The sequence below is a fragment of the Elephantulus edwardii genome, unplaced genomic scaffold (genome assembly GCF_000299155.1).
Source record: "Elephantulus edwardii isolate Elephantulus edwardi_28Jun2011 unplaced genomic scaffold, EleEdw1.0 scaffold00068, whole genome shotgun sequence".
Classification (NCBI taxonomy): domain Eukaryota; kingdom Metazoa; phylum Chordata; class Mammalia; order Macroscelidea; family Macroscelididae; genus Elephantulus; species Elephantulus edwardii.
In genome coordinates this window covers 15,669,337-15,693,415 of record NW_006399818.1, presented here as the reverse complement: position 1 = coordinate 15,693,415, position 24,079 = coordinate 15,669,337, and the positions used below count along the sequence as shown (strand labels likewise).

General features: G+C 45.0%; 1 protein-coding gene across 2 annotated transcripts in view; it reads right to left on the bottom strand.

Annotated features, from left to right (window-relative positions):
* Window positions 1-24,079, bottom strand: part of CHST11 (carbohydrate (chondroitin 4) sulfotransferase 11) — a 391,288-nt gene that overhangs the window by 184,088 nt on the left and 183,121 nt on the right. For both annotated transcript variants that reach the window (XM_006888556.1, XM_006888557.1), the window contains exon 2: window positions 2,402-2,487. In XM_006888556.1, coding sequence (XP_006888618.1) covers window positions 2,402-2,487 — 86 coding nt within the window. The remainder of the gene's footprint in view (window positions 1-2,401; window positions 2,488-24,079) is intronic.

Here is a 24,079-nt window from a genome sequence, read left to right as displayed (position 1 = left end):
GCAGGCACAGTGTGTGGACTTGCCATTCTCCTTCAGCACGGGCTCTTCCCATCACACCATATGTTGCCCATAAAATTTCTCTAGAAAAGCAGTAGCACTTTGCTAGTTTTATTCTGAAAGGGGAAAATGAGCTGAGAACAGAGGACGGGATGGTTTACAACTATGTAGCATGTGTTGTCTGCAGCATGGTTTACCAGAAACCCTGCAGTGTCATGCGTTAAGTAATGACCCTTCCAGCCATATCACTCCATGCTGGGGTGTGCTGTAAATCCTAGTCTCTTTGTGTTTATGACCTCACTGTGGAGTAAGCTGTCTGTTGTACTAACGACGTGGGACTGGGGTGGGATGTATCTAGAACTCTCACATTATTAGAGGCTATGACACAAAATCACCACCTTGCCGAGGAGTGCATTTCCTTGGGGGTGTGGTTTAGATCCTATATAGAGGAATACTCTTCGAAGGTTCACTCCTTTGCCTCTCTAGGTAATGCATCTAATCAGATCCAACTGCTGCAAACCAGCAGCCCAGCAAGAAGCCACCTGCAGCCACTGGCAAGCCAAGCCACAGAACCCTTGACTGCGTAGAGTGGCTGAGCTCCCCACGCTAACGTATGATCCACAGATTTGGGATTTTCCAGCTTCCAGGACCACGCAAGCCATTTCCCTGATGGTTTATGATTATCTGTGATATGTTGTAGCAAATTACAAAACTCAACCACACAGACAGGTGGCAGAGGACTGAGGGGAGGCTGAAGAGTTGATGTTGGAGGAGATGAAGTGGTACAGCAGTTTAGAAAAGCTGGACATGTGGACTAGCTTTGCTTTATAGAAATCAGCTTTGCACTAATCCTTCCAGAAGAAACTATGTGTGCAAACCACATCATTCGTCAAAGCCCTGTTCTGTCCGCTCTTGAGAATGGAGCTTATGAACAGGCTGAGAAACTCATCTGCAATAATGAAATAGTTCGGCATCAAATGAAACTCAAAGAGCAAATTCCCTGCAGAGGCAACACAATACCCAGTAAAAGCCTCAGGCAGTAGAAGGAGTCCTTGACTACGAATACAGGTAGTTGGGATTTTGTTCCAATAAACGCCTTAAAAAAAGTTTTTATTACTCTTGCTTCTTATTCCCAATATCTTTCTAAATCCTGCACTTCTGAACAGTAAGCAATAAAATAGAATATCTACAAGGCAACATCTTCAAATTATGCACTAGGACATATTACTAACAATAAAACGCCCAGAAGGGGGAAGGCCATCATAAGTGTGACCTGTCATAACTAGAATGCACTGTCAACTGGAGGTGATCTGTACTGAACTTCCAATTACCCAAGTAATCTGGTCTAGTCACACCTAGAGCTCAAGGTAGTGAGAGTGGGGCGGGGGGAGAACTTTAAGCTGGTTAGTTCACCACAATGCACATAGACACTTAAGTTCATAATCATTCAAATGCAGGTGCGGGTACAAGATTGGAAAGAAAAGAACCAAGGTATCAGAAGTTCTTCTTTGTCAAACTTCTGGGAATTCAATCCCTTTGATACCCAACTAGTAGTCTTCAGGCAAGCATCATGATCTACCAAATATTAAGCGAAGCTTTTGATATAATTTTTTTTTTCTTTTTCAACAGTTGCCCAAAGTCCAGTTATTCACTCACCAACTCTTGGCATCAAACACTAATTACTTGGTTCCTGCAAAAGGACCAGCTCTAGAATATCCACAGCAAGACCCACACACATCTCCAAGGCCGCTGCCATGGCAACCAGACCTCCTCACACTGCTCCTCTCTTCCCAGGGAGGATACTTCTCCTTGGTTGGAGTCTATTTTGCCCAAAGCATAGCTCTTTTCATAATCAATGATGCAGAGCCCACATTTGCTGCCTGGTTAAATGAATGAGTCACATTTACTGTGACAGTCACTTAGCAAAAAGTCCCTACACTAGGGAGACTTGCCAAGCTGGCAAGGTTAAGGAAGGGCTCCTGGGGCATTGTTGGGCTTGAATAATGGAATATGGGAGCGGGTGGCCAGTCTGCTCATGTGCAGTTCCTCTTCAGTTGGAGCTCACGCGAGAGAGCATTAGCCAGCCAGCTCTTCGGTGTTCCACGCCTGGGATCTGAGACTGTGCACATCGGGGTCCAAAACCTAGGCAGGTGTGAAAGCTTAGTCTAGCACCAAACCAAAGCAACTCCTCCAAGTCTAAACCCCCTTCACTAGGACTGCATACACATCATAAGGACAAAGGGGAACTGAGAACGCAACCATTCGGAGTGAAATGCCAGGCAGAGAAAGGAAGCTTCAAATCTCCAAGGAACGCAACAATGCAATTTTTTTTTCAGCCAAAAAGAAAAAGCAAAATGATGCTTGATATCACAGCCCCAGAAGCAGCCCACTGGCTGAGGCTTACCTGAGTCGGGTTGTAGAGTTCCTGCAGGGGGCTGCGGGACCCCTTCCGGCAGCAGATGTCCACGCCGAAGGGATTCCTCCGCATGACTGGGGAGAGAAAGTGAAGACTCATCAGAAAGGAGCAACAAAAACTGGTTGTTGTCTGACAAAGAAAAAAGCAGAGAGGAGTGGAGAAAGAACGAGCAGGAAGGGAGACTGGGCTGTCACAGAGAAAGATGCTCACGGTTGCTGTCACATCCAATGTCTCCACAAAATAGTCACCAAACCCCGCTGCCAAGGGGTCAGTGTCAAGTCAAAGGGCCCCAAGTTCAGAGTAGACCACATGGTTTCCAGCAGCTGTGATCGTTCAGAAAGAGATCTCCAGGCCTTGCCTCCAAGGCACATCTGGGTGCCCTGGAATCACCAACCTTCTTATTACAAAGAATTAATTTCCTTTTAAAAAACAGTTCTTTGGTGACCTCAACATGATTGGACTTTTTATGAATTTACAAATTTTCCCTTTTTTATTTGCTGTAGAGTCTTGGAGTGGTGCAAATGGTTAATGCACTCTGCTGTCAACTCAAAGTTAGAGGTTCAAATTCACCCGTAGGCACTGCGGAAGAAAGACCTGGCTTAAGACTCCTTAAGGACTCCTTCCTTCCTCACATTGAAAATCAAGCAAAACAAAAATCTGGTTATCTCCACATGGATTCCAACTCACAGTGACCCAGGAGGACAGAGCAGAGCTGCTCCTACATGTTTCCAACACGCATTTTTACAAAAGCCGACTGCAACATCTTCCTCCCACAAAGCAGCTGATGGGTTTGTCTGCCAATCTTTCAATTAGCAGTCAAACGCTTAACCACTGTGCCACCAAAGCTCCTCTCCATAATCGGAGAAGCACGGATAATGTTAAAACTTTTCCCCAGGACATTTTAATAAACATCCTAAAGTTCCCCAAGGGAGCTCTGGGGGCCTAGTGGTCAGAAGCTGCACTGTAATCTCAAAGTCACATGGTTCAGATCCACCAGTGGCGCCTCAATCTCAAAGGCACATGGTTCGAATCCACTGGCAGCTCAGTGGGAGAAGGAGAGGTCTTCTCTTTCTGTACAATTAACTGCCTCTGAAAATCCACTGGAGCATCAGCAATGGGTCGGTTCCGACTCAACGACACACAATAACAAAGCTCACTAAAAGGAGACTATTGATGAAATCCAGGGTGAAGACAGCTCCGGGAGAGTGATTTACGATCCCGCAGCCTTCCCTCCCTGTTCCCTCTCCTGAGAATCACGTTGCTCTCCTGGGAGGCTCTCATTGTGGGTGTCAGAGGCTGGTCTGGTCAAAAGAGGTTTCCTCTGTGTCTGGTGCCATCCAATTTATGGTCACAAGGGAGAGAAAATGGGAGTCCCAGCTCAGCTCCACTTAACTCCACTCCATGGAGTCGGAACCAGCTCACGGCTGACCTACCACTGAGGCAGCAGAGGTTGTAAACTGCCTGAGAGGACACTGTCCCATCTATCTCCCACAGAGCAGACGGTGGATTCGAACCACCAAAAATATCTGTCGCCTTTTGGTTAGTAGTTCAACTCCCCATGGACTATGCCACCTGGTCTTTCAGAAATCGTTCTATATCTAATTAAAATATTGACTTGCGGCCAAAAGAAGAGGGTTTATGGCTCTAGACAAAGAAGTAGCACTTACATGAAAATTTGTAAAAGTTAGCATCACATTAATTCTGACTCCTACCAACTGCATCTGCATTAGAGCAGAACAGTTCCAGAGAGTTTTCCAGGGCTGATTTTACAGAACCTGATTGCCACACCTTTCTTCCACAGCACCTCAGGAGGAGGCAAACCTCCAATTTGGGATTAACAGCTGGCCACATAAACCACGTGCACCATTCAGGGACTTCACTGCTAACAACAGCAGAACGTGGCCTAATCTTCAAAATGCTAATCTTGCCAAGGTCACCAAGAAGAGAAACGGTGCCGTTAATGCACTAGCCTGCTAATCGAAACGTCAGAGGTCCAAGCCCACCTGGAGGCATCGTGGAAGAAAGGCGAAGTGATCCGTTTTTGAAAATTCCTAGGAAGCATATAGCTTCGACTCCGACACACCTGGGCAGCCAGTGCCAACAGCAACAACTGGCACTGGCATTTTAATTTCAGATCAGGAAATATTTTTCTTTTGAATTTTTCCCCCCTTTATAAAAATGTAGTATCAATTCCTAGTTCTCAGGTTGTACAAAAATGAGGGGCAAGCCGGATTTGCATGGTGGCCATAGTTTTTCAGACTTCCTGATCAAAAGACTTGTGGTTCGAACCCACTCAGGAGCTCCACAGAAGAAAGCCCTGCCATCTGCTCTTGGGTAGCCTATTGTTGTTGTTATTGTTATTTATGTACTACCGAGCTGGAGCCCACTATTAGCTGACCCTCCAACAGGTTTTCAGAGACAGTAAATTGCAAAGGAGGAAACTGCCCATCTTTCTCTCAAGGAGCAGCTGATGGATTCGAACTTCAAATCCTATCATCGGCAGCATAATTCTTTGGCACTATGGTGCCATCAAGTCATCCGCCGCTCACAACATTCCTAGGAACAACAGGTTGGAATCTGGCCCTCTCCTGCGCCACCCTCATGACCTCCACCCTGCTCAAGTCCAGTGGATCCATCCAGTTGAGGATCTGTCTCCTTTCCCAGCAGGTCATCGTTTTCCAAAGGCTTGCCCCTCCTGACAACACGCCCAGAGCACATGAGACAGTTTCACCATCCTTGCCTAGAAAGAACACGCGAACTTATGGCATTTCTACTCTGTCACATGGGGTCAGTGTGGGTCCTAACTGACTTGATGGAGCCTCACAATGACAGAGCCCTAGAGTACAGCCTCCAACACAGGCAAGGTCAGCATATAAGCTCCCTACACACCTTCCATGCCCTGCAGGGCCCCCTGGGGAGGAGGAGACCTCCACTCAAATGTCAATACAGAAAAAGCCATTAGAATTTGATTAGGCTACAGGAGAAACACTGCTTCTTTGTTCCTCCAGAGTTGCTCCAAGAAGAACGAGGAGGGGGGGAAAAATCCATGTTGTGTTTTTCTTTAATTTATGACTTCATTTTTCATTTCCACCCAAAACGAGGTAAACTGTTAAATGCATGCAAGCAGTCTATGTGCACAATGACATAGCAACACTTTGGTGGAGCAAAAACAACCGTAACACTTGTAAAACTACGCTCGCACCATGCAAGATTAAATTCTCCCCATGGCGGCAGACAGGCTCCCGAGGTTGGGGTGTGGGCTGCCGTGGTGAACACTCTATTGCGGAGCCCATTAAAAGTCCACTTTTATGGGGGGCAATATTATTTAATTGGTTTATTTTTCTAATACAAGGCCTTTAAAAGGCTTTGACCGTGTGGGGCCTGCAGCTTTGGGCCCTTTGCAGTGCGCCTTCCCGCCTGCCCGCAGCTTCACAGGGCACCCCAGGCCACAAACGCCAAAGGGGCCCTGTGTGCTCTTTATGGGAATCATAACAAGCCCGCCGTCTGTGCTCGCTGTGTGCCAGATCCCAGGTGAAGGGTAATCTTCTCCCACAGTGAGGGTTACAGATGACCTTGAGGAGCTGCTGTGAGCTTCAGGAACTTGACCAAGGTCAAGGTCACACAAATGGGGAGCAGCCAAGGGGAAGACTCAAACCTGGAGGCTTAACACTATCTGAAAGCCCTGTGCCATCTCCCCACCTCACCCCTGCTCAACCAGGCCATTGAGTCAGCAGCCACACCCACCCCCCAGGTCTGGAAGCCCAAGTCAGCACTTCCTTCAACCCTACAACAGGCAGAAGGCCTTTTAAACTCCAAAACCCAAAATTAGTTACAGTTTGAATTGAGTCTGACCATCTCATTTGACTCAGGGCAGAACTGTCCTCCACAAGGTTTTCAATGGCAGATTTTACTCTGCAGCAGATTTCCAGGCCTTTCCTCTGAGGTGCCAAGTGCAATGAGATGGACCAAAACGGCAGCTGCAGCAATGGTTCTAAGCACAGGCGAGGATGTGAGGATGGCCAGGAGCCGGCTGTGTTGCTGTCAGGGGTGTACGTTGTGGCTGTGTTGCTGTCAGGGGTGTACGCTGTGGCTGTGTTGCTGTCAGGGGTGTATGTTGTGGCTGTGTTGCTGTCAGGGGTATATGTTGTGGCTGTGTTGCTGTCAGGGGTGTATGTTGTGGTTGTATACCACTGAGTAGGAACTGTCCAGACAGACAGCCCTTCAGCTGGGGATCTGGATTAAGCTCCCCAAGTGTCTTCTGTGAAATGAGGGGGCTGCATTCTAATGTCTCAGAAGCCTTAGTGTCTCTGGTTTGTGAACTGTGCCACAGGCAAGTTGTTTCCCAGGGTCCCGCATCATTCACAGCTGAACAAATGATCTGGCAGCCTCTTTCTGCCCCACAAAGCCATCAGCAGGCCTTCAGGAATCCACTCAGGAGTGCGCTGTCCTTTGTCTGAAGTCTAACTTCTATCTCCCTTGCCCTGACCCTTTTGCTGACCTCTTCGAAGATGTGTTTGCAAGGAGGAGAATGGGGTGAGCTACTTATCAGGGTGAAAAAACCGTGAGTAGCTTACTTGTAACTCTGTGAGGCTGTAAATTGCATGGGAGGAGACTGCTCATCTTTTTTCCCTGGGGATCCACTAGCAGACTCAAACTACCGCAGGAGCCTGGCCTCTGGATGAGCAGCTCCACTCCCTATACCACCCACGTTTCCAGACACAGTGCTGTGGTTCTGTCTCTACAATCAGGAACTGCCTCATAGCTGACCCTCCAGAGGGTTTTCAGAAACACAGGAGGAGATCGCCCATCTTTCTCTCACAAGCAGCCGGGGGATGTGGTTCCCGAAGAGGTTATAAAGGAATTGCGACTTTAGCTTCTTTAGGACAATCACAGTTTACTTCCTCCCTATGCCGAGGAAGGAGCCCTGGTGGCGCAGTGGAGAGGCACTCAATTGCAGACTGAAAGGTAAGGGGTTTGAATCCACAGGAGAAAGACGTGGTCTACTTCTCTAAAGACTCGTCTATGGAAATCGGAGGAGGAAGAATGTCACTGCTACACCCAGCCCAGATCACTACTTGAGAAACCAGATGACATCTAAGGCAGCCAGATCAAAGGCCAGACCAGACAATGGGTCCTGACAAGGCTCTGGGCCTGATCACAAAAGCCCAGACCCAAGTTCATGAACAGCCCCAAATTCCAGAAATAGCATTTTTCCTAGTCCTCCCTAAAACCCCTATAAAAACAAACTACCCTGGACTTCCCTCTGGACTAGCTCGTGCCATTTTGACCTTCTCTGTGCTATTTTGACCTTCTCTGCTTGTGGTCACTTGGCATCCCTCTCAGACCAGGCGGTTAAACCCTGTTCATTTCTTGGACCAGCTTCTTTCTCTCTCTCTCGCCCTCAACTTTTTTTTTCTTTCTAACAGGGGGCAGGACCACTTTGTCCTGCAGGGCCACTATGAGTCTAAATTGGCTCGATGACAACAAGTACAATCAGAAGAAATGGTCTGAAGTTCAAAAGCCCTAAGACAGGAATCCCGGAGGGCATTAACACAGGCCTTCGGTCCACACACCATGTGTTTTCTTGAGCTACAACACTTATTTCTTCCTTTCTAAACTCAGACTGAGCTCCGGTGGCAAGCAGCTGAGCTGCTATCTCAAACGTACATGATTCAAGACCACCAGCTGCTCCCCAGGAGAAGGATGGGTAATCTCCTCTGGTGTGATTTACTGCCTCCGAAAATCCACTGGATGGGCAGCTATGGGCCAGTTCACGAAGACACAACATCAACAAGAAACTCTAACTGGGAGAAAGATGAGCCGTCTCCTCCCATGAGATTTACAGCCTCAGAAACTTGTAGGAGAGTCAGCTCTGAGTTGGCTGTAGCAATGAGTTCATGGGGTGATATTATGAAGTTATTATTATTCATGGGGTGATATTAATAAGTTCAAAATTATCTATGTATCTGTTATAAAACTATAGTTACATAGTTATAAAACTGACATCAGTTTTCTCCAGCACAAAACTAGTTACTTGGCTTAGAATTCTTTGTTTCCTTTCTTCAGTCACTTAAAATAGTTTAAACAGTTTACCAGAACAGGAAACTCGTCTCTCCTAGATCAGCAGTTACCTCTTTGAAGCATTTTTTCCTAGTCATATGTAAAGTGTATCTTCATCTGCCTATTTACCAGGAAGAGGAATATTCCCGTCCTGAATTACTAGTACTTAAATATGAACTGATATTTTCAAATGTAGAAACTCTTTGATTTTACTAACAAAAGTGCATTTTTAAGTGAGTTGGTGTCTCACCCTGGTATAAAAAGCCCAATGATCACTCCTAGATGGGGAGGCAGTTTTTGATGGGAACAAGCTGGCCTCTCAGATCTGTAATAAAGTGCATATGGATATCGCAATCCGTCTGTCTTATTGGCGACTGACTACAGAAAGAACCCCTTACATTCAGTAACAAAATCAATGAAATTAAGGGCAGGTTTTCAAAGATTAAATTCTGCCAATTTTCAGTATGATTTCCTGATCCCAGGGGCAGTTCTGGGTACTCCATGACATGTAATGAAGTGAAAGTTACAACTAAGCCCTCATGGTTTTTTGCACCCTGATAAATAGCTCGCCCCATTCTTCTCCTTGCAAACACATCTTCGAAGAGGTCAGCAAAAGGGTCAGGGCAAAGAAGATAGAAGTTAGACTTCAGACAAAGGACAGTGCACTCCTGAGTGGTGCTAAGGATTCGTGAAGGCTGCTGATGGCTTTGTGGGGCAGAAAGAGGCTGCCAGATCATTTGTTCAGGTGTGAATGATGCGGGACCCTGGGCAGCAACTTGCCTGTGGCACAGTTCACAAACCAGAGACACTAAGACTTCTGAGATATTAGAATGCAGCCCCCTCACTTCATAGAAGAGACTTGGGCACTTGGGGAGCTTAAGCAAGGTCCCCAGCATAGCGGCAGTTGAGCTGAGTCTTGTAAAATACGATCATCACTGATGATAAAAATTTTGAGAACTTCCATTTAAGGAGACTTTATCATGTTTCCGGCACAATGCTGAGTCATTTTCTCCCATTGCTTTCTATTATCTTTGTTAAAAAACTCATAAAGTTAGAGACTATAATAATAATCATCCCATTATATTTTTAGAGTTGAGGAAACTGACATCCAGAGCGTTTAAATAATTTGTCTAGGATCACGGAGCCAGGGCAAATAGAAAATTCAAACTCAGGCTTGTCTGTTTCCAGAACTGGTGTTCACTTCACTGTGTCCTTTTTAAAGGCAACAAATGGTGCTTTTAATAGTAATTTATCATTTCTAGCATCCAGCACAAACACTAGTGCTTTCCGTCTTCTCACTTTCCAGAGTAAAATTGTCCCTTTACCAAATCACTCGGGTCCAAATGGGTCACCCCTTCTGCTGGCAGCACAAATACCATAAGCTGAAACTCAGCTGACTTCAGGCCTCATCCAAAACCTCGGTTTGCTAACATCCTGAGTGTGATTCATCATCCATCCCAGGCTTGCAGCATGCTAAGCAGAAATGAAAGTGCAGAGGTTTGTGTTTTGTGGGGGTTTTTTGTTTGTTTTTGCAAATACACACCCCCATGCTGGTGTCCAGAGCAGGGAGGACCAGCCCATCTGTGGAGGAGATGCTGGGATGGAACCGTGTTCGACTCAACTTCACCATGTTAAGGAGCAGCTGTATCCTGCTCCCTGGAGCGAGCCATGCCTACGACACCAGGCCATTCTGCTTTGCAGCCCTGTGACTCACCGGCCTCTCCTAAAAGATACAAAGACCCGAGCTCTCCATGCGCTGGCCTGAAACCCAAGTGACCAGTCCTCCCTGTGTTCCCAGGCAGCCAGACTTGAGACTTTTTAGCAAAGTGGGACAAGTTGGTCGCTCAGCAGTGCCCTCTGAAGCACGGACATCTACCTATAGGAGTTGGAAGTCAGCTAGAACCCAGACTCTAACCCCTGGTTTCACTACTAAGTAGAGGTCTGAAATCAATCAGCTGCCACACAGGAGAAAGAAGGGCAGTCTCCTCTCTTGCGATTTACAGCCTCTGAAATCCGGCTCGAGGGCCAGCTATAAGTGAGTGCCAATGTGATGCCAAATACCAACAATCTAGGAAGCATCTCCCTTTTACAGGAAGAGGTCTATTTACAGGTTGTGAATCAGAGTGTTTATTGACTAATTTTGGACAAGGATTATGGGGTCTTTCTTCCTAATCTTAGTCTTAATCTGGACACTCTGTTGAACACTTTTCCACTGTGGGAGATCCTGCTGGTCATCAGACATACTGGTGGCAGAGCCTCCAGCATGACAGGAAGACACAAGTCACCGCAGGACCACAGACTGACAGAGGTCTGGTGCCTCTCCATTTATACCTCATGTCATTACAAAAAGGACATTGTCGTTTTCTAGAATAAAAATGGAGTCACTCCATAGGATTTCAAAGAAGGGTTTTGCTTTCTAAACGACATCTGTGTTTTGCTTTCTAAACCATCTTGTTGTCACCAGAAGGCATTTTTCTGAGGTGGGGGCCAGTGGCTGTGGCTGGGTGAGTGGGGTCACCTCAGAGGGTACCCCATGAGTACATCAGGTGGCCAGCGGAGCTCATTCAATGAGGAGCCCCCCTCAGAACTGTGCTCCCCAAGTCAGATCCTACCTTGAGGGACTCAGCCAGCAGCCGCTAACCGGGCCTCAGAATCATGTGACTAAGTAGACTCAAATTCATGGTGACACTGCAGAACCCGAGGGAACAGCCTCCCTGGGGCACCCCAAGACCAATTCATCCTCCTCCCACAGAGCTGCTGGTATGCTCGAACTGCTGACCTTCTCATTAGCAGCCAAGTGCCTTAATCACTGTGCCACCACATCTTCAATAGATAACCCTAGAATCTCTTGAAACCCAAGTGATTTAAAATTAAATTCACAAAAGAGTCAAAACAGGCAAATAGATAGGAACAAGAAAATAGATGCTTAGAGCTGGGAGTGAGGTCCTGGTGGAGAAGTGGATGAAGCATTGGCCTGCTAACTGAAAGGTCACTGGGAGAGTGTAAAATATTCACTGGGTAACCAAAAGGATGATGGTTCAAACCCACTCTCAGCTCTATGGGAGAAAAATTGAGAAATCTACTCAGAAAAAACCTGCAAAAATAACTTAACTCATAGTCATCAAGCCATGACCTTGTATCAGGTTTCCAAGGCTGCAAAGCTTTACGGGATGAGAGGTCTATCTTTCTGCTGCAGAAAAGCTGGTGGACTCAACAACAAAAAAAAGTATTTCTGTTAACAACACAACACATGTGCCTTGAGTCCCCACGGCTCCCTCCCTGAAGGTTACAGCCTAGGAGACCTTCTGAGGTGGGTCCTCTCCATCAAATGCAGGGCGTGAGTCAGAATCAGCAATGACGGCGGACCTGAAGAGAAATGGTATACAGACAAGGTTTCTATGTATACAATGGTTGGAATCTTCTAAAATGAGATTGTGATGATGGAGGCACAGCTCTGTTAACAGTACACTTAAAACACGTGCAATTTGCAATCTGAGAGGTGCCCGGTTCAAATCCACCAGATGCTCTGCTGGAGAAGGAGGAACAATCTCCTCCTGTACCCGTCAGATCCAAATTGACGGTACACACACACACACACACACACACACACACACACACACACACTTATAAAAAACCAAAACAAAACAAAAAAGCACGTAAACTTTATGATATGAAAAGAATCTCTCAGTAAAGCTTTTTTTTTTTTCCTTGTTGTGCACCCAAATCTGACTGGCACAGGAAGAGACTGTCCCTCCTTCTCCAGTGGAGTATCTGGTGGATTGGAACCCTGCCCCTCTGGGATTGCAGTTCAGCTTCTTGCCACTAGGCCACCAGAGCTCCCTCAGTAAAGCTATTTTGAGGAATCTGCTGGCAGAACCATAGCATACCGAGCTGCTAACCAAAAGAGCCATAGTTTGAATCCACCACCTGCTCTGGGCGAGAAAAATGGGCAATTCTCTCCCGGAAAGAGTTACAGCCCCAGGAATATGTGAGAGGGTCACTGGGTCAGAACCAAGTCTGCGGCAGGGGATTTTTAAAGCTTTATTAAAAGAGTGCAAGAATGTGTAAGACTAAAACCCACAATATGAGTATTTCAAGATTTTTGGCCTACTGGAGAAGATCTACCTTGCAACTCAAATTTTAACAATTAAATGGCACAATATATTCTGCTTATTTTAAACTGAAATCTAAGTTTTTATTATAAGACTTTAAGATGAAAGAATTTTGAGATTTTCACAAGATTTATAAATTTGCGGTTCTAGATTTACAGGATTATTTAAATGCTATGGGAAGTTCAATCCAGCAATTGAAGTACTTCAAAACGTTATTAAATGCAATTTAAAATGTTAAAAGAAGGCTAAGTTAGTGACATGACCAAATATTCATTAAAGACCACCTTAAATGTGATTGCTATGATTTACTGGAGAGAATAAGATCTTCAACTTAAAAGTTACAGTTTAAAAAACTGCATAAGACCGTTATTGTAGAAAGAGTATGAGCATTCCGGGGAGGTGGGGGGGGAACAGAGGGCTGAGGATGGGGGGGTGGTTAATCACAGGGCCGCATAATTTGATGAGTGAAAGGGAGAGTGAAGGAAATGAGAAAGATCCAGCATCAAAAACAATGTATATAAACTTTATAAATAAATCCATATTTTTAAAAAAAGGTATAGTCTAATGCTCTGGATTATAGCCCTAAAATAGTTAACAAAAAATTATCTCCCCTAAAATTCTTAACTAAAAATGGTTGAAGTGGCAGATTTCGTTGGACATTTTATTCCATAATAATTTTTTTTTTTTTTTTTAGGTTTAGGTGCTAAGTTACTAGCTTAATGACAAATTTTTCTATACAACAATCTCCCTCAAGGACATAAGAAACCCCATATTATCTGAAAGCTTGCTGGGGGGTCAGCTAAGAGATGGTTCCTGACCCGACAATGATTTGTCAGTTAGAGGTGGGGCTCATGGGTATCTGGGGTCCTGGGGGACCCTCTCCCACCCCATCTCACTGGAGAAACTCCAGGTCCTAAAAGCCTGCAATGCTGGAAGAATTTAATTGTGGAGCCATTTAAGACCCTGCAGAAAGACACACAGTTCAACGAACAGCATCCGCAGTTAATCTAGGGGAGCCCTCATGAACGGCTTTTTATCTTCCCCTAAACACAAAACCAGGAAGACTGCACTGGCAATACCATCATGATAATTACATTTCACACACCTCAAATGAGTCACTGTGGGCACCGCACAGCTAATTTCGTTTACCTTCCTCTGCCCACTACGGAAATTTTACACTGTACACCCTCCCCACGCCAGCACCCTGGAATTTGTATAAATTTATTTTGCAGTGATACAGAGAATTTGCCAAATATTATTTGCCCTGTGTCTGGTGCTGCCAGCTGTCTTTATAACTTGGAAGCACTGACACTGTCCTCTGGGTTTTCGTTTTGGTTTCAGAGACACAGGTGAGGGTGGGTAAGTGTCTCAAACATATTGTTGTGATGTTCTGTTAACTACAATTCATAGCGTCCCTAAGAACAATAGTTTTGAACCCTGCTCTATCCTGAGCTGACTTCGCTGTCTCTGACACACCAACTGTCAATCTATCTCCTTCAGGGTCTTCTTCTTTTTGAGCTCTTCCTCCACAATTCCAAGCATCATGTCCCTCCTGGCAACATGGCTAAAGTACATGAGATGAAGTTTCAGAATCCTTGCCTCCAAGGAGCAACTTGGTTTCACCCTCTATAGTACAGATCTATTCTCTTGGCAGTCCATGCTGTGTTCAATATTCTTCTCCAGCACCACACCTCAAAGGCATCAATCCCTCTTCTGCCACCTTTAGTCATTGCCCAGCTCTCTGATGCATAGCAAGGGAATGAGATGATCATGACCCAGATCAGGCACACCTTGGTCTCTCAACTGACATCATTGCTCTTTAGCACTCTGGAGGGGGCCCTGGAAGCAAGTTTTCTCAAAGCAAATTGTCTTTTTATTTCCTGACTGCTGGCGCCAAGTATGTTGCTTGTGGATCCAAGTAAGATGAGATCAAATCTTTTTCCATCTATCATGATATTGCCTATTGGCACAAGAGTGAGGATCTTTGTTTTCTTGATGTGGAGATGCAACATGGTGGAACATTAATTTCAAACACACTTCTTGATCGGTCCCCAACTCCAGAGTGGCCCATACTCCCTCAGGCAGACTTCTCACAAAAGAGCCTTCTTTTTTTCCCCCTTCTTCTTCTTCTTATAGAGTGTGTGTGTGTGTGTGTGTGTGTGTGTGTGTACCGTCAAATTGGATCTGATTGGTACAGGAGGAGATTGCCCCTCCTTCTCCAGCAGAGCATCTGGTGGATTTGAACTGTGTGCTTCTGGGATTGCAGTGCAATTTCTTGCCACTAGGACACCAGAGTTCCCCTCACTCAGAGCCTTCTAAAAGCCACAGGAATTGTTGTCTATCCTCAGACTCTTTCAAGGCTATCTGTGAAAAACTGCTGCCTGTCCAAGTTTTTTCTTTCTTTCCACTTTCTCTACCTCTGTCCTAGAAGGCAATGAGATGTACTGGCTTAGGCTATGGGGTAACTTTGTGTCCCCAATATTCATATCCATTCAGAACCTTGGAATATTTGGAAAAAATGACTCTTTGCAGATGTGAGCAGTTAAGATGTGGTCATAGTGGATTAGTTGTTGCTGTTATTTTAGCTGTGGTGGAGTCAGCCCTCAAATGACAGTGACCCCAAGTGTCCAGAGCACAGCTAGACCCAAGGGCTTCCAATGCACTGCTGGGTGAGTTTGTACCAATGACCCTTTAGTTAGTAGCAGTTCACCATTAGGCAACCAACTGGATGCTCAATCAATGACTATTTAAGGAAGCCACACTGGGGGTATCCTTGAAGCTGGAAAAAACAACAGGCAGAGTGAACTGGGGAGGAGGAAGAGGGAGCCACCTCCTGTGGCAGGAGCCCTAAAAATCCCATTGCCTGACCTGAATCTGCTGCTGACATAATTTGTATTAGTTTCTCACAACTGTTATAACAAAGTATCACAAACAAGATGACATCTGAGAATGAAGACATCATTCTAGAGGCTAGGAGCCCAAATTCCAGCTGCTGGCAGGGCCATGATCTCTTTACACTCTCTGTCTCTTCCAGCTTCTGGTGGCCTCAGGCATTCCACAGTGCTCCTCAGGCTTTTAGACGCATCTTACCATTGTTCTCTTCCACCACGCGCCTCCGGGTCTTTTCAGATGGAATTAGAACCCACCCTATATTGGTGTAACAGCATAGTAACATAAATGACACTGTCTCCAAAGACCGATCCTATTTCCAAACAAGTCGTGTTCCCAGGTACTAGGAGTTAGGATTTCAGCACATCTTTCTAGCAGTCACCATCCAATCTATACTATCTGAGCATAGAAATTCCATATGACCCTGCTATTCCACTACTTGGAATATACCCTGAGAATATGAGAACTGAGGCACAAACTCAGATATGTACACCAATGTTCACCATCGCAAGAACATGGAAACAGCCCAAATGCCCAACCACAAATGAATGGATTGAGAAATTATGGTACATTCACACAATGGAATACTATGCAGCATGCAGGAAAAATAACTTTGTAAATTATTCCCTAACTTTGGAGGGACTGAAGAGCATTATGCTGAGTGAACTAACTCAGTCCCATAAGGATCAACATTGTATAAAACCATTATTGTGGAATGAGCATAAGGATCCTGGAGGGGTGGGAGAGGCTGGAGGCAGAGGGATGTGGATGTGCAGGGGGAAGAGGGATTTAATCATTGGGTTGTTCAATTTCATGGGTGGGGAATAGGGGAAATTGAAAGAATTTGTTCAAATTTGTATTTGAATTTTATAAATAAATGAGTAGAAAATTTAAAAAAAAATCTATAATACCATTAGTGGACAGAAGCAGTTGGTGACCAGAAGTCTAGCCATACTCCCTTTGCCCAGGATGAGTGTGAAGAAACTGTGGGACATTGGTGTGAGATTAGTGAACAGAACTGCTCACAGCTTTTCTCCAGAAGCAAGAGAAATGGATAAGATGATCTTTCACAGAGGAAGACACAAGAGAGAGTACAAGGCTCACTGTTAGGTCTCAACAGCTAACAGAAAAATGGTGGACTGAATGCACATTGTGGCTTCATGGGGAAAAGCCCTGGAGATCTGCTCCCATAACCAGTAGACTGTCACGTCAAGTCCTTGCTGTCGAGTTGTAACTACATCATCAGTGACCCCCCAGCAGGTTGTCAGAGGCTGTAACCACACAGGAAGAGACTGCCCACCTCTCTCCTGTGCAGCTGCCAGTGGATTTGAACCACCAGAGTCCTACCAACTCTAGGTTAGCAGCACAGCTCCCTATAGACTCTGCCACCAGAGCTGGAAAGCCCAACGGCTCAGTTCTCTGTCACATGAGGCCACTGTGGGGCGGAATCAGCTTGACAACACCAAACAACAAAGACAGTTATCTTCGCTGTAACAATCATAAAGGGAGTATTCTACAGCAGACACTCATCTACTCAAACCCAGACTTTCAGTTCTGTGATGTCTAGATGAGTTAAAGATGGAAAGTTGGCATCCATAGATGATTTTGCAATTGTTCACTTGTATTTTTCCCTCTGACACGCTTCCGGCACAAGATGCTAACCCTGAGAACACTGATTTTAAAAACATCCTCATTTACACTACGTCACTGGAGCCAGGGAGATGTTTACACCCTTCAGAGGCAGCAACCCCTCTCTCGGGAAATTACACCAAGGGAACAGCTTCACAGAAATGAAAAGACTTGTGCATGAAGATGTTTACTGGGTCACTTTACCCCTCTAATGGCCCAAATCTGGAAATGCTCGAAGATTTCCAAGATTAGAGGGATGGTTTCTTAAATCATAGCTCATTTCAGTACATTGCTAGTAAATCACAGTATATTAACAACAAAAAAAAAAGATACTGTCATTAAAAGGAATACTGTGAAAACAAGGACATGGGAGTTAAGTTAAAGCAGATATAGTCCAGATACTGTGAGGATTAGGATCTTTGCTGTGTGAAGATATATCACCAATTGCAATGGTTATTATTTTTACTATTGAGTCAGAACTGACTCATAGCTGACCCTCCAAGGGGTTTCAGAGGCAGCAAATCATTCAGGAGGAGACTACCCAACTTTCTCTCATGGAGCAGCTGGTGGATTTGAACCATGTGCCTTTGGATTGGTAGCATAGCTCCAAACCAATAAACTACCAGAGCTCCTTAGGTGCCACAGTCATGGCTTTTTTGTTGACATTGAGTTGCCTGTGATTCAATGTGACCTTATGTACAATAACTCTGCCCTATACTGAGCCAGTCTCACTGGCTCTGACACACCTACTCTCATTACCCCAGTTACTGTGTCAATCCATCTCATCTGGGGTCTTCCTCTCCTGTGCTGTACCTCCACCCTTTCAAGCATGATGCCCTTCTCCTAGGACTGGTCTCTCCTGGTCATATGCCCAAAGTATGTGAGACGGAGCTTCAAAATCCTTGCCTCCAAGGAGTACTTTGGTTTCACCCTCTGCAGGACACACTTGTTTGTTCTCTTGGTGGTCCACGCTATGTTCAACACTCTTCTCCAGCACCACAACTCAAAAGCATCAATTCTTGTTCTATCATCCTTTGCCACTGTCCATCTCTCTGATGTATAGCAAGTAATTGTGAAGACCATGGCCTGAATCAGGCACACCATAGTCCCTAGACTGACATCATTACTCTTTAGCATTTTAGAGTGGTCTCATGCAGCAGACTTCCCAAAAGCAATTCATCTTTTGATTTCCTAACTGCTGGTGCCAAGAGTTTTGACTGTGGAGCTGAGCAAACTGAAATAGTTAACAACCTCAATCTTTTCTCCATCTTATTGTGGTGCTGCCAATTGGCCCAGTGGTAAGAATCTTTATCTTTTTTATATTGAATTTCAATTTATATTGAAGACTACAGTCTTTGATCTTCTACAGCAAATACTTCAGGTTCTCCTCAGTTTTAGCATGCATGGTTGTGTCATCTGCATATCAAGGATTGCTAATGAGTCTTCCTCCAATTCTGATGCCACAGTTTTCTTCATAAAGCCCAGCCTCCTGAATGCTCTGTTCTGCATATAGATTGAAAAGCTACAGAAACAGGATACAGCCCTGACACACTCCTTTTCTGGTTTTGAACCATGCAGTGTTTCCTTGCTCTGCTCGGCGGTCTGCTTACTGGTCCAAGTACAGTTTCCCACGATTCTCACTCTTCTCAAGGTGAGCCACAATTTGTTGTGATCCACACAGTCAAATGTCATTTGCACCAGTCGAGGGCACCATATAAAGATATTAATATACATATCAAATAAGCAAACAAAAAAACTGTCATTAAGTGGGTTCTGCTTCACAGTGACCCTCCTCAGGGTTTGTGAGGCTGTAAATCTTAATGAGAGGAGAATATTCCCCTTTCACCCATGGAGTCTCTGATGGATTTGAAATGCCAGAGACTCAGCCTCTTGGATTGCAGCACAACATGCAAGAGATTATAGCAAAAGAGCTCCTCACACATACTAAAGACAGACTATAAAAACAAAGGGCACTGTCAGCATTGCTTTTATGCCTTCTTTGTTGGATGTTATTTTTTTCCCCACCTTTAAAACCAGTGGCTTCAATATGTTCAATCCACGTCTTCATCTTGAGTGTTAAAGATACTACAGAAAGTCAGGGTTGTTTTCAACAATGTGGTGGAATATTCCCAAAGAAGATTCAAACATCATCTGCAGCCCCTGATGAGGACTTTTTGCCCAGCAGAGCCTGGAAAAATGAGAGCACCGTGACTGTGATTTTTGCACATTTCTGGCACTAAGCTGACCAGCTTTAAGTTGCTGGCACTGGGGAGTGTTGCAAGGATGAGGAAGATAAAAGCCGGGGAAGATCCAGAAATGGATGGGGGTGGCTGGGCTGGGGGCAGAGCAGGCAAACATTCACTCTGTGGAAACAATGATGCACTTCCAAAGTGATTCTTCGTGAAATGTGGTCAGAGGGAAGGCCGTTGCAGCTGCATCCTATTAACATGCCCACACTCCCATCTCTCTCCGCCTTCTCTTCTCTGGAAGACAAGTTGCAACCTTGAACCTTATGCCACAGTCCCTCTAAAGACAAACTCATGGCTGTTTGAGCTGGTTCCAGCTCAGAGCGAGCCTCCATCTCCAAGGCAGTTAAATCTTTATGGGAACAGACCGCTCATTCCCCCCCCCCCTCCCCACAGCCTAGTTGGACTTTGTGAAGAAAAATGTGACATCAGGATTGGAGGAAGACTCATCAACAACCCATGTTTCTCAGATGACACAACCTTGCTTCCTGAAAGTGAACAGGACTTAAGACATTTGCTGCAGAATATCAAAGACTGTAGTCTTCAACACATGTGACATCTTAAACATCAAGAAAGCAAAAATCCTCACCATTGGGCCAACAGGCAACATCGTGATAGATGGAGAAACAGTTGATGCTGTCAATGATTTCATTTTACTTGGGTCCACAATCAACACTTAGGATAATAGCGGTCAATAAATCAAAAGACATATCATATTAGGGAAAATCTGCTGTCAGAGACCTCTAGAAAGAGCTAAAGAGCAAGGATGTCAGTGTAAGGACTAAGGCATGCCTGATTCAAGCTTTTTTGTTACTTGGTATGCAGCTGGAAGTTGAACAATGACTAATGATGGCAGAAGAAGAATCAATGCCTTTGGGTTGTGTTGGAGAAGAGTACTGAATACCCCGTGGGCTGCCAAAAGAACAAACAAGGATGTCTTGGAGAAAGTGCAGCCAGGGTACTTACTCCTTGGAGACAAGGATGGCAAAGCTTCACCTCGCATACTTTGAGCATGTTTTTAGCAGAGGCCAGTCCTCAGAGAAGGACATCATATTTGGAAAGGTCAGCATTGGAAAAGAAGACCCACAATAAGATGGACACAGTGACTGCAACAGTGGGATCAAGTAGAGCAGAACTGGTGAGGATGGCGCCAGACAGGGTCAGGTTCAGACCTACTACCCACAGAATCACGGCTGGCTTCATGGCACATAGCAACAACAACAGTGGGGTAAGTGGTTTTGAGTCGCTGACATTTGATTATCCACCAACACTGTTACTGGGCTCCATTTGAGAGACAAGCAGCTCCCTAGCTCCCCCAAAAAAGAAAAAGGAAAAAGAAAATCACGCCACTGCTGTGTAATTAATTCTGAGTTAAAGAGAAAGAACTTCAACCAAATTGACAGACACAGTGACTAAAACAATGGGCTCAAGCCTGTCAGAGGTCATGCGGATGGGGCACACCAGTGCAAGGTTCCGATCTGTGGGTCCCAGGGTCACTGCGAGTCACGGCTGGCTCGAAGGCATGAAACAACAGTTTGATTCTACAGGACGGAGTGGAACTGCCCCCTAAGGTGTTCAAGGCTGTAAATCTTCATGGAAGCAGACAGGTGCGTCTTTCCCTGGGAGAGAGGTGGGGGCGGGGGGGTCAAACAAATGACTTTTTGATGGGTGGCTTAACACTTTGACCACTGCATCACCGGGTTCCTCTAAACATGTGCCATGGGGTTTAAATGAACCCAGGGAGAACCAAAGATATTGCAGTGTTTCTCAGAGAATGGATGGCAGTTTGCAAATTCCTTCTTTTTTTAAAAGTAGCTTTGTTTTTTAAAATGGAGAGACCAAATTTCCTCTTTTTCCAAGAAAGGCAGGAAAATGTCACCATTCTCTCTCTGAGAAGCAGACAGGCAAGCCCTTTTGATGTGTCCTCTACCCCTACACACACACACACACACACACACACACACACACACACACACACACGCTATGTTTAGATATTAGAATCCCTACAAAGCTAGCCAGACACATTCTATTTGTGCAGCCAAAATTAAAAAGCTATAAAACAATAAGAAGGTGTTTGCAGATGGCTAAGGCTAAGAGAGTGCACTCAGCAGGATGTATGAGAAGTGGCCGAGTGTGTTAGCATGTGCTGCTCCGGACAACGCTTGCTGCACATCCCTGGCCTAGGTGGCCTGAGCGAGAGTCCAGCACAGCACAGCACAGCGGATCTGGAGTTCTTGAGAAACATCCTGCTGAAGGTCAAGCTCCTCAGGAAATGTCCCTACACCTTCTCTTCCTCGCCACCATCCCAAGAAGTCAGCAATGCAGGGCTTGGGACCAAAACCCCCGAAGAGTGAGGGTGCGGGTGGCATGTGTTAGAAGAAGGCCCACACAGGTAAGGGTGGTCTCATGGTAAGAAGCTGCATTTCCAACCCAAAGGCATGTGGTTTGAACCCACCAGCTGTTCTATGGGAGAAATATGGGAAATCTCCTCCCATTCCACTTTACTGCCTGTGAAAACCTACTGTAAAGCAACTATAGAAAGTAACAGAATTTGGTATTTAACAGAATGACCACATTTTGTTACTACCCATATTCCTTTTTATTATGGATGAAATAAACATGAATACTATTCCAGCAAAAAAAAAACCACACAAAAAAACCAACAAACAAACACAACCCTGTTGTAACAACGTCAGCTATGAGTTGGTTCCAATTTGAAGGCACACAATAACAACAACACAGGAAAAGCTGATGAGAGAAGGACATTTGTACAGAATAGGGAGGGCCACAAACCAGCAGGGAATACAGAAAAGGCGTCTGCATTTTGGCCTCTCACTCACTGATCTCAATAAATGTTATCATTCAAAGCTTAGCTTACTTTTCTCAATGCGTGTACTGAATTGCCAAGGTTTGCCAAGTCAAACGTCGACGACTGTAGGAAACAGAAAATGCCACTTCTTTCTTACTCATTCCAACATCAGGTCTAAAGATCAATTTCCTGAAAAAATTCCTCCCAGCTCAGCTACATCTGAGAAACAAAATACATTCCAGAGGGGAATAAAAAAAAAAAAAAGGAATGTGGTTCCCTCTACTTCCAGAAGGTTTAGATAGGGAATAATTCTCGCTCTGCTAGAGACCTGCAGCTAAGCTGCGTGTTATTCAATCATGCTCTGATTACATCTGACATAAGAGTATTATTCATTCTTCCCTTCATTGATCCTCGTATATCTGTAAGTCCATGGTGCATGAGGAAGACATGACATCCACTGTCACGGTATTTGGAAATAGGTAGTCAAATGTCAAACACGATTGATCAATTAACCCTTGATATTCATTGCAGCTGGTGCTGTTATTGTTAGGTGCCACTGACTGCGAACTGACTCATAGCTGACGTTCCAGTGGCCTTGCAGAGATAGATGTACACCTCAGAGCAACTGGTAGATTCAAACTGTCTAGTTTTGGGTTGGCTGCACAACTCCTTACCTGTAGGCCATCAGAACTCCTTATATATCTGTACATAAGAGAGTTCAGAGAGCTTCTGGTGGCCTAATGGTAAGAAGCTGTGCTGCAGTCCCAAAGGCTCACAGACTGAATCCACCATCCTGCTCCACAGGAGAAAGACAGGCCATCTCCTCCTTTGAGATTTACTGCCTCTGAAAATCTGCTGGCACCTCAGCAATGAGTCAGTTTTGACTTGTTGGCACACACAACAATAATAAGGAGGCTCTGGTGGTGTGGTCCATAGCAAGTTGCGCTGCTGACATAAAGGCAGTACATCTCTGGGGGTTCAAATCCACAAGTGGCTCCTTGGGGAAAAGGTAAGCTATCTCTTCCCATGTGGTTTACAGCTTCTAAAAATTTGCTGAGGGGCCAACTATGAGTCAGTTTTGGCTTGATGGTAGTGAGTTAGAATTTTCCCTGCTTCATTATACGAGCTTGTCTATCTATCTCTATAATATCTGATATATACAAAATGTTGTTAGGATATGATATATGATATGATATGATATGATATATGATGATATATGATATATTATATATGATATATGATAGGATAGGATAGGATAGGATATGAGGGACTGGAGTCTCCCTCCCTCTGGAAGTCAGCTGCCTAACTGGTGGGATGGGATAGCTGGCGTCTCGATGGTGGCTTGTCTTGGTGCAATCAGGCAAGGGAAGTTACTGGGGTTCTTTTCATTGTGTTACTGTTCTTTTTGCCCTTCAAAAGTGGGTGGGTGGCCCTGAGCTTTAGACTAAGAGTAATTAAGGGTGGAGCCTGTGGAGCCTGCTTCAGGTGGTAGCTTAAAATCCTGTAGGGCCCTCGGGGCTGCGGCCCTCAGGCCTGCCTTTAATTGCTTTTGGTGAAATATTCTTCTAGGTCATATAGCCCTGGTGTATCCACTTGCTGTACAGAGGTAACTCGTGGTTGCTGTGAAGCTGAAGACTGTGACACTGAAAATGCGATAATGGTTACCCGTCGTGGACAGTGTTTGGTGGTGTTCCCCAGTTAAAACAAGCTTGGAGGCAGGAGTGGCATCCGCTTCTGAAATAGCTTGCCTCTGGAAACTCTATGAACCTGTAGAAAGGACAAACGCTATACAAGTGTTGAGGACTTTCATTCACAGGGTCGCTATGAGTCGCCTATGACTCGATGGCACTTAACAACAAAATATTTTATATTCTATTAATATATCCTATTAATTATATTATATTGTATTGTATTATATTAT